The 13,380-nt window shown below is 44.1% G+C and overlaps 1 protein-coding gene and 2 long non-coding RNA genes across 4 annotated transcripts in view; all 3 read right to left on the bottom strand.

Moving 5' to 3' along the window:
- Window positions 1–816: 816 nt before the first annotated feature.
- Window positions 817–13,380, bottom strand: part of KIAA1958 — a 73,227-nt gene continuing 60,663 nt past the window's right edge. Inside the window, exon 4 of one of the 2 annotated variants that reach the window (XM_081894083.1) lies at window positions 817–1,252. In XM_081894083.1, coding sequence (XP_081750209.1) covers window positions 1,229–1,252 — 24 coding nt within the window. In that variant the 3' untranslated portion in view covers window positions 817–1,228. Of the gene's footprint in view, window positions 1,253–7,633; window positions 7,736–13,380 lie in introns of those variants that run through there. The other variant, XM_081894084.1, reaches the window with a different exon arrangement.
- LOC309360471 lies at window positions 3,053–4,958 on the bottom strand. The gene is made up of 2 exons (XR_014164181.1): window positions 4,438–4,958; window positions 3,053–4,146 (listed from the first exon to the last, which is right to left on the bottom strand). It is a non-coding gene; the product is annotated as an uncharacterized lncRNA (long non-coding RNA).
- Window positions 10,877–13,370, bottom strand: LOC309360435. Its single transcript, XR_014164146.1, has 2 exons — window positions 11,168–13,370; window positions 10,877–10,931 (listed from the first exon to the last, which is right to left on the bottom strand). It is a non-coding gene; the product is annotated as an uncharacterized lncRNA (long non-coding RNA).

Raw genomic sequence — 13,380 nt, 5'->3', positions numbered from 1 at the left:
GTTCCAGATGAGTGTATGAGTGTGTGTGTGTGTGTGTGTGTGTGAGAGAGAGAGAGAGAGAGAGAGAGAGAGAGAGAGGGGGGGGGGTAGGTGTGTGATTTCCTTTCAGCCACCTAGGAAATAGATATTTGTGGTGAGCTTTGAACATTGGGCATCCAGGACCACAGATCACATACTTAACCAACATTAAAGTGACTATTACGTCACCAGCCTGCCCTGGGTTTGAATACGTTAGTATTTGTGTGACGTGTGTGTGTTTCAGAATCTGAAGACTGGGGTAAAAGACAACATTTGACTCAGGTTATTGCAGCAGCAGCAGCAACAACAACAACAATTTATTGATATGCCACCCATCTAACTGGGTGGCTTTCAACAAATCAAAACATCAAACATTAAAAACTTGCCTATATGGGGCTGCCTTCAGATGTCTTCTAAAAGTCAGATTGGTGTTTATTTCTTTGACATCTGACAGAAGGGCGTTCCAGTATAAACTGCACTGGACTTTATGACTTGCTCCCCTACCTGACTCTACTTATTAAACTGTTGTCAGGTCTTTGACAGCAATAAAGATTGATTGATTGATGATTATTCAGTACAGCATGATGAGTTCTCTCATGGTGGTGTCCAACATCATCGGAAGGATCACAGATTCTCCACCTCTGACGTAGCCCATGATAAACAATTTGTCTGCCACCCTCCCATATTCTTCAGTGATTCCCCCCCCCCAAAGAAAGGCACATGTGTAATCCTCATCACAGAGGTCTTAAGCAGCACACTTGTTGTTGTTGTTGTTGATGATGATGTTTACACAACTACAACAACTTTAAACGAACAAGGTAACAAATGCTGACAATTTCATGACAATTCATGACGAGATGTGAGAATGGAAGGTTGTGTGATTAGTGACAACCGTACAATTTCCAGTTGGGTCCTATTACTTACACCCTGTTCATGATAACTCTGCCTGGGGTGTGGGAGATTGCTGTATTTTCTTGAGTACAAAACAAGAGGCTTCAATTTTGGGGGAACAGAGCGCCCCTGCAACCAAAGTGCAGATTTGGGAATGAAGTTTTTAAAAGAAGAGATGTCATCAGGCCAATGTTGCAGATTTCTTAAAATGAACCTTGTTTCAAATTTTGACGAAAGCTCATACCAATAACAAACTTAGTTGGGCTCTAAGGTGCTACTGGAAGGAATTTTTTTCTTTTGGTTAGAACTGGGTTGTTAATCATGTTCTGCCACAAGAGGGAGTCTGAATAAAAAGAAAAAGAAATACAGCCATATAATCTTCAAGACTGGCAGAACCATAGCTGTGAAAAAAAGATCACCTATATGTCTAGGCAAATGAGCTAATTTCATGTCTTCTGTCCACAGAAGATTGTGTTGAAAATATACATGACCACACAACCCAGACCAGTCCAGTTTGGCCCTGATCCAACACTTCTTGTTGCGTCAGTTCCCAGTTGTACATTCATAAACCACCGTTCCTGTGCATGCCCCCCCCCTTGCTGGATTGCAATATTTGGATAAGCTTCCATTCAATTCTTCATTTTTGTCATTGCTCATCTCAAAATTACTCATCCAAATGTAGTTGGCTTCCTACTTCAGTTAGCCCACCCTTAGCCGGTATGGCTGAGGACGCAGGTGGCACTGTGGTCTAAGCCACAGAGCCTAGGGCTTGCCAATCAGAAGGTCGGCGGTTCGAATCCCCACGACGGGGTGAGCTCCCACTGCTCTGTCCCAGCTCCTGCCAACCTAGATAAATAGGTACTGCTCCGACAGGAAGATAAACGCCATTTTGGTGCACTACTCTGGTTCGCCAGAAGCGGCTTAGTCATGCTGGCCACATGACCCGGAAACTGTCTGCAGACAAACGCCGACTCCCTCGGCCTATAGAGCGAGATTAGTGCCACAACCCCAGAGTCGTCCGCCACTGGACCTAATGGTCAGGGGTACCTTTACCTTTAGCCGGTACAGCTACTGGTGAGATATAATAGGAGTTTTCATTCAAAACAACTGGTGGGCACCAGGGTAGGGAAGACCATTCTAAGCCATGGGTCCACAAGACTGGAACCAGCCATGCTCAAAGGGCAGTTATGTTCAGTATGCGTCTTATCTTTTGAAAATTTGAACCACGTTTACTTTTCATAGAATTGCAGAACTGGAAGGGGCCATGAGAACAAATCAAGATTTAGAAAGGCTGCATGACTTTTATCACAGAGAATCATAGAATTGTAGAGTTGGAGGCACACTGAGGGTCATGCAGTCCAGCTCACAGCAATGCAAGAATCTCAGCTAAAGCACACATGACAGATAGCCATCCAACCTCTATTTAAAAACCCCCAAGGAAGGAGAGCCCACAACCTCCCAAGGAAGACAGTTCCACTATCAAACAGCTCTTAATATCAGAAAGTATTTTCCTGATGTTTAGTCAGAATTTCATTTCTTGTAACTTGAAGCCATTGGTTCAAGTCCTACCCTCCAGAGTAAGAGAAAACAAGCTTGTTCCATTTCCCAGGCAACAGCCCTTGAGATACTTAGCTGTCATATTTCTCAGTCTCATCTTTTCCAGGCTAAACATACCCAGCTCCTTCAAGAGCTCCTTGTAAGGTTTTGTTTCCAGAACCTTGATCATCTTGGTCGCCCTCTTCTGCACATGTTCTAGCTTGTCAACATCCTTAAATTGTGCTGTCCAAATTTGGACACAGTATTCCAGGTGTGGTTAGATGAAGGCAGAATGAAGTGGTACTATTACTTCCCTTGATCTGGACAGTATAGTGGTACCTCGGGTTACATACGCTTCAGGTTACATACGCTTCAGGTTACAGATTCCGCTAACCCAGAAATAGTGCTTCAGGTTAAGAACTTTGCTTCAGGATGAGAACAGAAATCGTGCTCCAGCGGCGCAGCAGCAGCAGGAGGCCCCATTAGCTAAAGTGGTGCTTCAGGTTAAGAACAGTTTCAGGTTTAGTACGGGCCTCCGGAACGAATTAAGTACTTAACCTGAGGTACCACTGTATACTTCTGTTGATACAGCCTAGAATAGCATTAGCTTATTTTTTTGCTTCTGCATCACGCATATAGAAGCTCAGGTGCTCTTTGTCAGTCACCTTTCATGGGATTTCAGGACTCTACATACAGCTCCATGTGATTCTCCCATGGTTTGGAGTACAGCATATTTCAATTATAAAATGCAGAAACGTTTCAAAATTCACACTCCAAAACTGAACTATTTAGGTACAAAATTCACTGGGGTTTCCTTCAAAACCAAGGAAAATCTAATGCTCCGCTGAATGACATGATTTTTTTTCTTTGTCTGATGCTTAAAATTGTTTCTAAAATGGAAACATTTTCTTCCCCCTCCTGTTTCTGACACTATTTTGCTTCTCATGATCTATTTGCTGTCAAATGGATTCCAGGCAGCCATAAGTTAATATACTCCTGGGCTTGCCTAATGCACACAGCCCCATATAAATTGCGAAATCTTCCCATTTGACAGCTCTCTGCCGGCTTCAGAAGGAGGGAAATTTGTTGTAAATAATTATTAACAGTGAATTACAAACTGTATCCTACAGTCCCACCATAAATATGTCAGCTTTCTCAAAACAGGGAAAGAGGCTTTTATGAGCAACGAAGCCAGCATTCTGTGAATCACTGTCAGATCTTTCCTAGGTGGGGTGCAATTTATTATTTACCAGCTAACAGCAGTGTTTTTGAACTATGCAATATTTGTTGTTTACATTCAGGGATGTAATTGTGTCTCTAATCCCTTTGTAGTCTGGCCTAGGTAAAAGAACTGGAAAAAACAGCTGGCAGCAGGAGGAAGTGGGAGAAATACCCTCAGGAAATCAAAGCTAGGTAGGAACTCCTATGCATGTAAATCAGCTGCAATATTTTGCCATCATTAACTGTCAGAGGAAGGCAAGCCTTGCATAACACAAGGCTGCATACCCAGCATACATTGAATGCACAGTTCCCCCTGAAGAATGCTGGGAACTGCCGTTTGTTGTTGGTGCAGGAAATTGTAGCTCTGTGAAGGGGACACCTGTGACCCATTCAAATGTGGTTGACTCAAACTCTCCTCAGTCCCAGCCAAGATGGTCAATGGTCAGGGACAAAAGAGAAGAAGGTGGCATTCACAAACATCTGGAGGGGAAGAAGAAGAAGAAGAAGAAGAAGAAGAAGAAGAAGAAGAGGAGGAGGAGGAGTTTGGATTTGATATCCCGCCTTTCACTCCCCTTCAGGAGTCTCAAAGCAGCTAACAATCTCCTTTCCCTTCTTCCCCCACAACAAACACTCTGTGAGGTGAGTGGGGCTGAGAGACTTCAAAGAAATGTGACTTGCCCAAGGTCACCCAGCAGCTGCAGGTGGAGGAGTGGAGACTCGAACCCAGTTCCCCAGATTATGTGACTACTGCTCTTAACCACTACACCACACTGGCTCTCAAAAAGGTTAGGCACCCCCTGGTGTACACGATTGTGCTGCAAAACATACTATTTGGATCCTGGGCTTTCAAACACTAAATAGTGGGGTAGGAGAGCTGAAAATTATGCCAATACACCTCACATCTGGCAACCAATGTGCCACTTTGGTTTCAGATAGTACACGGGTAGAAGAATCTAAAAAGCCCACGGCACACATTTTCAGAGCCCTCTAGCAGTTATGGTGGCTCATTTAGCAGAAGTCATGCATTTAGCATGAACTCTGGAGGGGTATACAGTGGTACCTTGGTTTAAGAACAGCTTAGTTAATGAACAACTTGGATACAGAACGTTGCAAACCCGGAAGTAGGTGTTTTGGTTTGTGAACTTTGCCTTGGAATAAGAACATGTTCCACTTCGTGTTGAGTGTGTTCCATTTGTAAATTGAGCACCCCGCTGATATGGGAAAGCACGCCTTGGTTGAAGAACACTTTGGTTTAAGAACGGACTTCTGGAATGGATCAAGTTCGTAAACCAAGGTACCACTGTACAGTGGTGCCCCGCAAGACGAACGCCTCGCAAGACGAAAAACCCGCTAGACGAAAGGGTTTTCCGTTTTGGAGGCGCTTCGCAAAACGAATTCCCCTATGGGGTTGCTTCGCAAGACGAAAAAAATCTTGCATCCCCCCCGCGGGTTTTTTCCGTTTTTTCCGCCCTTTTCTTAAGCCGCTAAGCCGCTTATCAGCTGCTCCGCTGATAAGCCGCTTAACAGCTAATCGCTGGAAGCTGCTTGACAGCTGTAGCGCTAATCCGCTAAGCTGTCAATGGGCTTGCTTCGCAAGACGAAAAAACCACTATACGAAGAGCCTCACGGAACGGATTAATTTCGTCTTGCGAGGCACCACTGTACAGCCATACCTTGGATCTCGAACGCCTTGGCTCCTGAACAAATCGGCTCCCGAATGATCGAAACCTGATGAACAAGCTGCAGGAGCTTCCTGCAGCCAGCGGAGGAGGAAACCGCTTGGGCGCCTGGGGCAATGTGCCCAGGGGTGGGGTGAGCTGCCCATAGGGGCGGGGTGAGCCGACCAAAGGGGCGGGCAAGGGCAGGGCAAGCCACCCATAGGGGCGGGACACACCATGGGGCCTCTGGATTCTGCCTGCCTCCTCCCACTCAGCCAGCCTACAGCTGGGGGGGGGAGGCAGCGGTTTGGGCAGCGTGGAGCCTGCAGGCGCTCAAGCCACTGTGGCTTGGGACACGTAGCTTGGGCGCACTGCAGGCGCTGTGGTGAGTGCCGCCCAGCATTTAGACACCCCCTCAGTGGTGACACCCAGGGCGGACCACACCCACTGCACCCCCTTCCTCTGCCCCTGCCTGCAGCCAATCAGAAGTCGGGCTTTGGTTTTCAAATGTTTAGGAATTCGAACGGACTGCTGGAACAGATTCTGTTCCACTTCCAAGGTATGGCTGTATTCGATTCTCACCAAACTAACGCTACTCCACTGAAAGACACCTTTGCATATTTATGCGCAAGCTGTTAAAAAGCATGCCAATATTAGTTTGGGATGACCTGCTTTCTATGTGGCCACCTCATGCTGATGCAATCCATCGCACAACTTAAAGGGCACACACTATGACACAACATAAATGGCCGACTCAAACATTAAAGCATCATTCAGCTTATTACTCATAAAAAGTCGCCAGTGAAACTTTAAAGGCCCCAAACAAATGCTCTCTCTTGCCCCCCCCCACGCTCCCCTCCCCATCTCCCTGTCACGATCTCCGCTCAGCCAAGCTGATAAAGCTCATTTTCCGGAATCGCCCTCCCGACTATAATTAACAACCTGAGCCTCTGAGCACGTTCCCCCATTCAGCAGAGTTTCCAGCAGCATGCGGAAGGATGAGAGAGTATGAGCTACATGGTTAAAGAGTTTTATTATCTTCTACGCAGACAGCAAAGAAAAATACATCCTCTATGAAAGCAGAGAGCAACTGAACAAAGGAACAGGAAACCAGTAACGTCACATCCGTCTCTCGTCCCGTGAGACTTCCAACAGTATGGAATGTGTCTGGAATGTAAACAGAGTCCTGTGACTCTAAGCAGCTGCTCAGTGGCAAACAGAAACTAACACTCCCACCCTAACATCAAGTGCTGGCAGCTTGGTCATCCTCTTGTGTCATTCATCCCTAGCCAGTGGCGGAGCAAGCTGATTGGGTGCCTGGGACGGTGTGTGTGCCCTGCGCCCAGGGGCGGGGCCAGCTCCATGGGGCCTCCAAGCCTCCTCCCACTCAGCCACCCTATAGCTGAGGGGGAGGCAGCAGGCAAACCATTTGGGGCAGTGTGGAGCCTGTGGACGCCCAAACCACTGCATCACTCCCAGGAGAGACGCTTGGCTCGGGCACGCTGCAGGCCCCGCAGTGAGTGCCGCCCGGCATTTTGTCACCCCCCTCAGTGGTGACACCCAGGGAAGCCTGCCCCCACCGCACACACCCTTCCTCTGCCCCTTCCTTAGCCTCCCACTATGGAGAAATTATTATGCTGAATCAGGGGCACCGGTAACAAAGAGCGGAGATCAGATGGCAGTCTCATTAGATGGAGCAGAAGTGGGAAACTCCAGCGCAGATCCAGGACACCCCTTTAGATCGAGGGAAAGTGAGCATGAGAGAGGGAGAGATAAGTTGCAGAGAGAAAGTGTTGCCGCAGTGTTTGCAAGAAGAAACAATCCTTGCTTTGTTTTGATGCTTCACATCCAATGAAGAGGCTGGAATAAACTAACCAGCATAAACCAGGCCGTTTTGGTTTCACACAAAAGAACACTTGATGGATAACTGAGGTGGTGAGTCTAGGAAGGAGAATGTGCACAGAAAGAAACACACAAACACGGTTGTACCCCACCACCGCTCATATTTCATTGAACTACTTACTGAGGCAGCATGGTGTAGTGGTTAAGAGTGGTAGACTCGTAATCTGGGGAACCGGGTTCGCATCTCCGCTCCTCCACATGCAGCTGCTGGGTGCCCTTGGGCCAGTCACACTTCTCTGAAGTCTCTCAGCCCCACTCACCTCACAGAGTGTTTGTTGTGGGGGAGGAAGGGAAAGGAGAATGTTAGCCGCTTTGAGACTCCCTAGGGTAGTGATAAAGTGGGATATCAAATCCAAACTCTTATTATTATTATTATTATTATTACAATTACTATTATCATGAGCCTAACCTTTCCTCTAGGTAACTAAATTCAATTCTTCCAGCCGCCTCACCCAAAGTGGAAAGTTTCCTTTGTGTAACGCTCCCCATCAGATTAATTTAGCGGATTCCTAGGAAACAAAGACAGATTCTTGACCTTGGTATGTCCCTGCAATGTTACATTTATCAGTTGTTGACAGCTAAAGCCTCAGAATTTTGGAAATGGCTATTTTTGCCCCCATCCCTTAATCATCAAAAGCATTTGTTGCCTAATTGACGGTCCTGGTGTTTCGATATCAGAGACATCCTAGGATGTTCCACATCTGACTGTAGCACTTGTAAGAAGAAAGAAAATGGCACCAACTGCCTAAACTTCAAAGGGTAAGAGGGGAGACAGTGCTGTGACTGAAACCGTGCCAGCAGTGTACTGAAATCAACACACCTTATATCTCAAATTAAATTAGCTTTTGTCTCTTGTCGCAAATCTGAACCTCTCAGGAGGGTAGCCACAAAGGCTGTGTGAAAATAACAATCCTTTTCCAAGTAATTGGCTCCCAGCTTCTTTCTCTGCAAAAGGTCAGGTTTTACAAGGGATGCTTTCAAAAACAAAGTCTCAGGAGTCCAGTAATGGCCACTTAATATATAGTAGAGTTTACTTTTGCTGCTGATAGCTTTCCAGACAGAAAACACTAAATAATATATCTCTGTGAATGCAGATAATAAAGGGTCTAGAGAAACCAGAAACTTTTGATGAACTTCATTGTATTTACAATATTGTTCTGGACAATATTGTTTGCTGGTTTCCCCTCAATTTCAGACCTTACGGTATATTTCCATTGCTGGACTGCCGTCATTCTTTTACAGAAAGGATACGTCACCTCCACAAATATGCCTACAGAGTTCCCACAACAAACTAGATGGCATACATAGGAGACAGCTTATGACTTGTGCTTGTGTAAATATTATGGCATATATTTTGTTTTAATTGGTGTTTATATCCCCCAAAACATTTGTGACTCTTCACCCTAAGAACAGATTCAAACATGCTAAAACAAATGTGGTACAGTCCTCTTATGAGATTGTACCACTTCAGAATGAACTGGAGAGATATTCTCCCCGCACCCATTTTATTAGAACTCAGGGTCACCAAGCAAAACCGACTGATAGAGAAATCAAGAAAGACAAAAGGAAATTAGGTGCAATGCATAAAAAATGACTAAATTAATTCAGTGGCAAAAGAAGCAACAGGAGGTGCAGTTGAACCTCCACATCCGGAGGCAGTATACAGTGGTACCTTGGGTTACATACGCTTCAGGTTACATACGCTTCTTACAGACTCCGTTAACCCAGAAATATTGCTTCAGGTTAGAAAAAGAGGAAAAGGTAACAGAAAGGCAGTGGAGAGATTTGCTAAGAATACGTGAAAAAGAAAACATTGTGCTGACAGTGTGACTACCAAAATTTTTTTAAAAAAAAAATTCCCCACAGCTAACATAGCCATGCAGACCATTTGAATTAATTTTAATGTAAAAGTAGACCTCAGAGAGATTTGAACTGCATACCCTTGGAACAGAGAACATAACAATACTCGAAAACCCAATCTTGCATAGCCATTCATTCCAAGAAATGAGGATTCTTTTACCAGATAGCTCATGAATATCCCTTTGTCCTTTTAAATGCTACTGAAATGCTACACTAGAATAATGTCCTACTTGGTCCTTGTTGGGATGTGACAAAATTGAGCCTATCTGTTTTAAAAGTTGCGCAGTACTGGATCCCCGTGCAGCGATGAAGTTCACTGAATTGCCTTGGGCATATCTCTGTCAGCCATGCCTACCTGACAGGGTTGTTCGGAGGATAACATGAGGAAAATTCCATTTCTTTAACTGAATGTGTACTCTTTCTGTTGGCCCATTTAGGAAGCAATCCTATATACACATTGAACATTGAACTTAATGGGACTTCTTGAATAGGCATGTACGGATTGCATTGTTACTAACTTTCATTAAAGAGCTAGCACATGGAATTTATTTTGTATTCATGAATCCAGAATGAGAGAAAGAGAACGTGATATTAAGAATGCTTTTTTAACATCCTACCTAAGAGCCTTATGGGAAAGGACTTTATTCATTCCAAGTTACTCTGGTCTTCAACGTAATGGCTTTAGGCCAATTAATTGGTTGATGATCAATTTTAAAGGTGAGGGAATTACCTTGCGGGGCAGAATTTGGTATATATTTAAATCTTACATTAATATCGTGGTTTTCATACTGTATGTTCAAATGCTGGATTAGATTAATTTAATGATGTAATTTAGAGCCAGAGTATTTTGACATGCCTTGAAATGTGTGTTATAGTTTAGAAGAAGGAAAGATCACAAAAACTTGGAAAACAAAGGATATTGAATTCCATCTGAAGAATATGGGATACATTTGAAGGGGAAACTGAATCCATATGTTTTACCATAAGTCTCAGTAATTACACACACAAACATACACAATTTTAATTCCAGATCTGTTCACTCCCAGTCTCTGAAATTCTTGTGCTCTGATATGTCTGCCTGTCTTCCCATCCATCCATCCATCTATTGCAGAGCATAATTTCAAAGATGGGGAATGAGGTTTAACAAGATATAGACAGCCAACTGTAGCCAAAACAATAGCTCCCTCAGAAGAAGGCGTCTGAGTCAAAAATAATAAAAGTCCAAGCATTCTATCAATACTTACTAGGTCATATTTATCATTTTGTTGGGAAAACAGCACGGACACAATCAAACTCTGATTTTCATTGGTAAAATATTAGACTTACTGCCCCTGAATGCCAAAGACAGGCAGGTATCTGAAGGGCAGAAAGAGGAGGCAAGGGGAGCAGGAGGATGATCCAAGGGAAGGGGGCAGTGATTTGTGGGGTTCTGAGCCACCCATGAGGCAGCAAAAGAGAAACAGGTCATGCCATCAGAGACAGGAGAAGAGGAGGCAGAGGAAGAGTTTCCCTCAGAGAGGGAAGAGACAGTCCCAGAGAAAGTTGGGCCTTTAGAATCTCTGCATCGCTTTCCCCACTATCTCCATGGATGGATGAAAAATGGGTAACCAACTTTCCTTTATTTGTGATTGTTCAAATCATTATCTCTACTTGTATCTATTAACTTCACGGTCCATGTGGGGGGGGGATAAGCCTGGTTTTGTGATGTAATGAACAGGTAGGTGGATACACCTGCAATTCAGAGGAACATAACCTTCTTAATGCCAACCACAAGTGGAAACGACTTCTGCTTCAAGAGATATTAGCCTTTAATTGTGAAAAGTCTCTCATTCCAAAGACGTATCTCTAGGGTTTCAAAATCTTTTTTTTTTTTTCATATATTTTTATTGAATTTTAGCAACACAAAAAAGAAAAACTTATTTGTATCCCATTACATCTCATCTCTCTTCTCTGTTTAGACCTCCCTCAACTTTCCCGACAATCTTTCGCACCCTCTATCCTATCTACACATTTCTTAGCTTCAACATTACCATTAAACGTTACAATTCTTTCTATGTTTCTCTTTGCGTAATGTTCCTCACCTAGGGTTTCAAAATCTAAAACAGCACAGTAGAAAATATAATTCGTAGGTCACGACTCCCATCGATCTACCACACTATTCCAGTCTCCTGGAATTGCCTCAGATGGAAAGGCAATAGAGCAAGGATAGAAAAATCTGTGCCCACTTCTCCCTGAACTCCAACTGCCATCAGCTCCAGTCAGCATGGCTATTGGTTAGTCAGGGATGATGGAAGTTGTAACACAATGACATTTGCTAGGCTACAGATCCACTCATCCCTGCAAGAGAGGAATGTTTTAACCAGAACTAATTAATGCCAAAGTAATTTTTCTCCACAAAATACTTACAAATGAAGAAAGCTATAAATGGATGTTCTGTAGAACCAGAGGCTGGAATTAGGTCTAGCCCGAAGTAGGGTATATGTGTGGAAAAAGAGGTCTGCTTGAGCAATATTATTAATATTTATTTTCATTATTTATTAAATTTGTATACCGCCCTGTACTTGCAGGTCTCAGGGCAGTTACAAGATAAAATCACAAAATAAAAACATAAAATACATAATAAAAACAAAAACAACCCAATAATCCCTTTCCCCATAGGGCTTTCCCTCCCTCTCTTCTCATTGTGTACCCCATCAACCTGCGCTGGAAATTCTCCCAATGCTCCAGAGCAGATTTAGGGGTTGTGGCAGCACATAAAGTGGAGGGAGAGAATCTTGTTCCATGAATACATAAACTCATCTGAACCCTGCTCAGAGCCAACCCTGGATAGAAAATATCAAACTTCTCCAAAACATTTAATCTCTGGAAAAGACTCTGGCCCAATTCAGACGTAACACCTCTCTGCCTAGGTTTTAAGTTTCAAGCATCTCCTGTTAGCCCTGGATAAAATTAACCTGGGTAATTCTGAATGTAGTAATTAAATTACAATCTCAAACTGAAGAGGGTGTTGTCATGAATGCACCAGGCTCAGCACATTAGCCGCAGTTGCACACAACACCAAAACCTGATGAAAATGTTTTGCAACAGTCATATGTGATGCTGAATGAGGATAAAGGAGAAGATGCAAGAATTAGCACAAAAGATGGCAGAGGCAGAGGCAGTCCATGCAGGATCCTGAAATACACTCTCTATCCCTTAACCATGGCTCATTGTTCATCCAAACTCTGGAAGAAATTCAGTGCTGCTGATCAAAAGTCACAAAATGGCTTTTGACCCAGTAGAGGAGTCTGCTAATGGAAGAGGAAGAGAGGCAATATCCTTTTCCCCCTTTCCCCTGCACCACCTTTCATGCTGTACTGGAGGGTCTCCCAAATCTCTAGAACAGATTTTCAGAGGCCTGCAAGAGTCAAAGGAAACTCCTTCCCCTCAGCGGATGCCTCCAATTGATCAAAAGTTCATCAGCACAGGCAGTGTGTGGGGAAGCAGTATTAGATTTCATGCAGTATATCTCCATAAAGGTAAAGGGACCCCTGATCATTAGGTCCAGTCGCGGATGACTCTGGGGCTGCGGAGCTCATCTCGCTTTATTGGCTGAGGGAGCCGGCATACAGCTTCCGGGTCATGTGAGCAGCATGACTAAGCCGCTTCTGGCGAACCAGAGCAGCGCACGGAAATGCCGTTTACCTTCCCGCCAGAGCGGTACCTATTTATCTACTTGCACTTTGACGTGCTTTCAAACTGCTAGGTTGGCAGAAGCAGGGACCGAGCAATGGGAGCTCACCCCGTCGCGGGGATTTGAATTGGCGACCTTCTGATCGGCAAGCCCTAGGCTCTGTGGTTTAGGCCACAGCCCCACCCACATCCATATATCTCCATATATGTATATATATTCTTGACATTTACAAATAACCTACATTGTTGGTGATATAATAAAGCTACTGGGCTACTGAGCCTCTTTCTCTTGATCAGTTGGCTTACAAAGCCTATTCTAAAAGGCACTGATAAATCAGACTCCCAAAGCAATTTTACTGCATGTAGAAGCACAATGTCCTAATAAAATATCAACATAGTTTAGGGGTAGATCTCGGTTTGTATGAAGGTGCAGCCACTTCATTAACGAAACATCAGCAGGTCATACAATATACAACTGCTTATTAAAATTCATACAACAGCCAGCCTGCAAGTGTGCAGACTGAAAGAGGCTCTTGCTGCTGTCCAATTGACTTGGAAGTGATAGAAGGCTGACATGGTGTTAATTGAGTGGATGTAATTAACTTGCATTATATATATGTGT

Source organism: Podarcis melisellensis, assembly GCF_964234715.1.
Source record: "Podarcis melisellensis genome assembly, chromosome: 17".
NCBI classification, from domain to species: domain Eukaryota; kingdom Metazoa; phylum Chordata; class Lepidosauria; order Squamata; family Lacertidae; genus Podarcis; species Podarcis melisellensis.
Note: the sequence above shows the minus strand (reverse complement) of the source record. Positions and strands in the feature narration are given on the sequence as shown.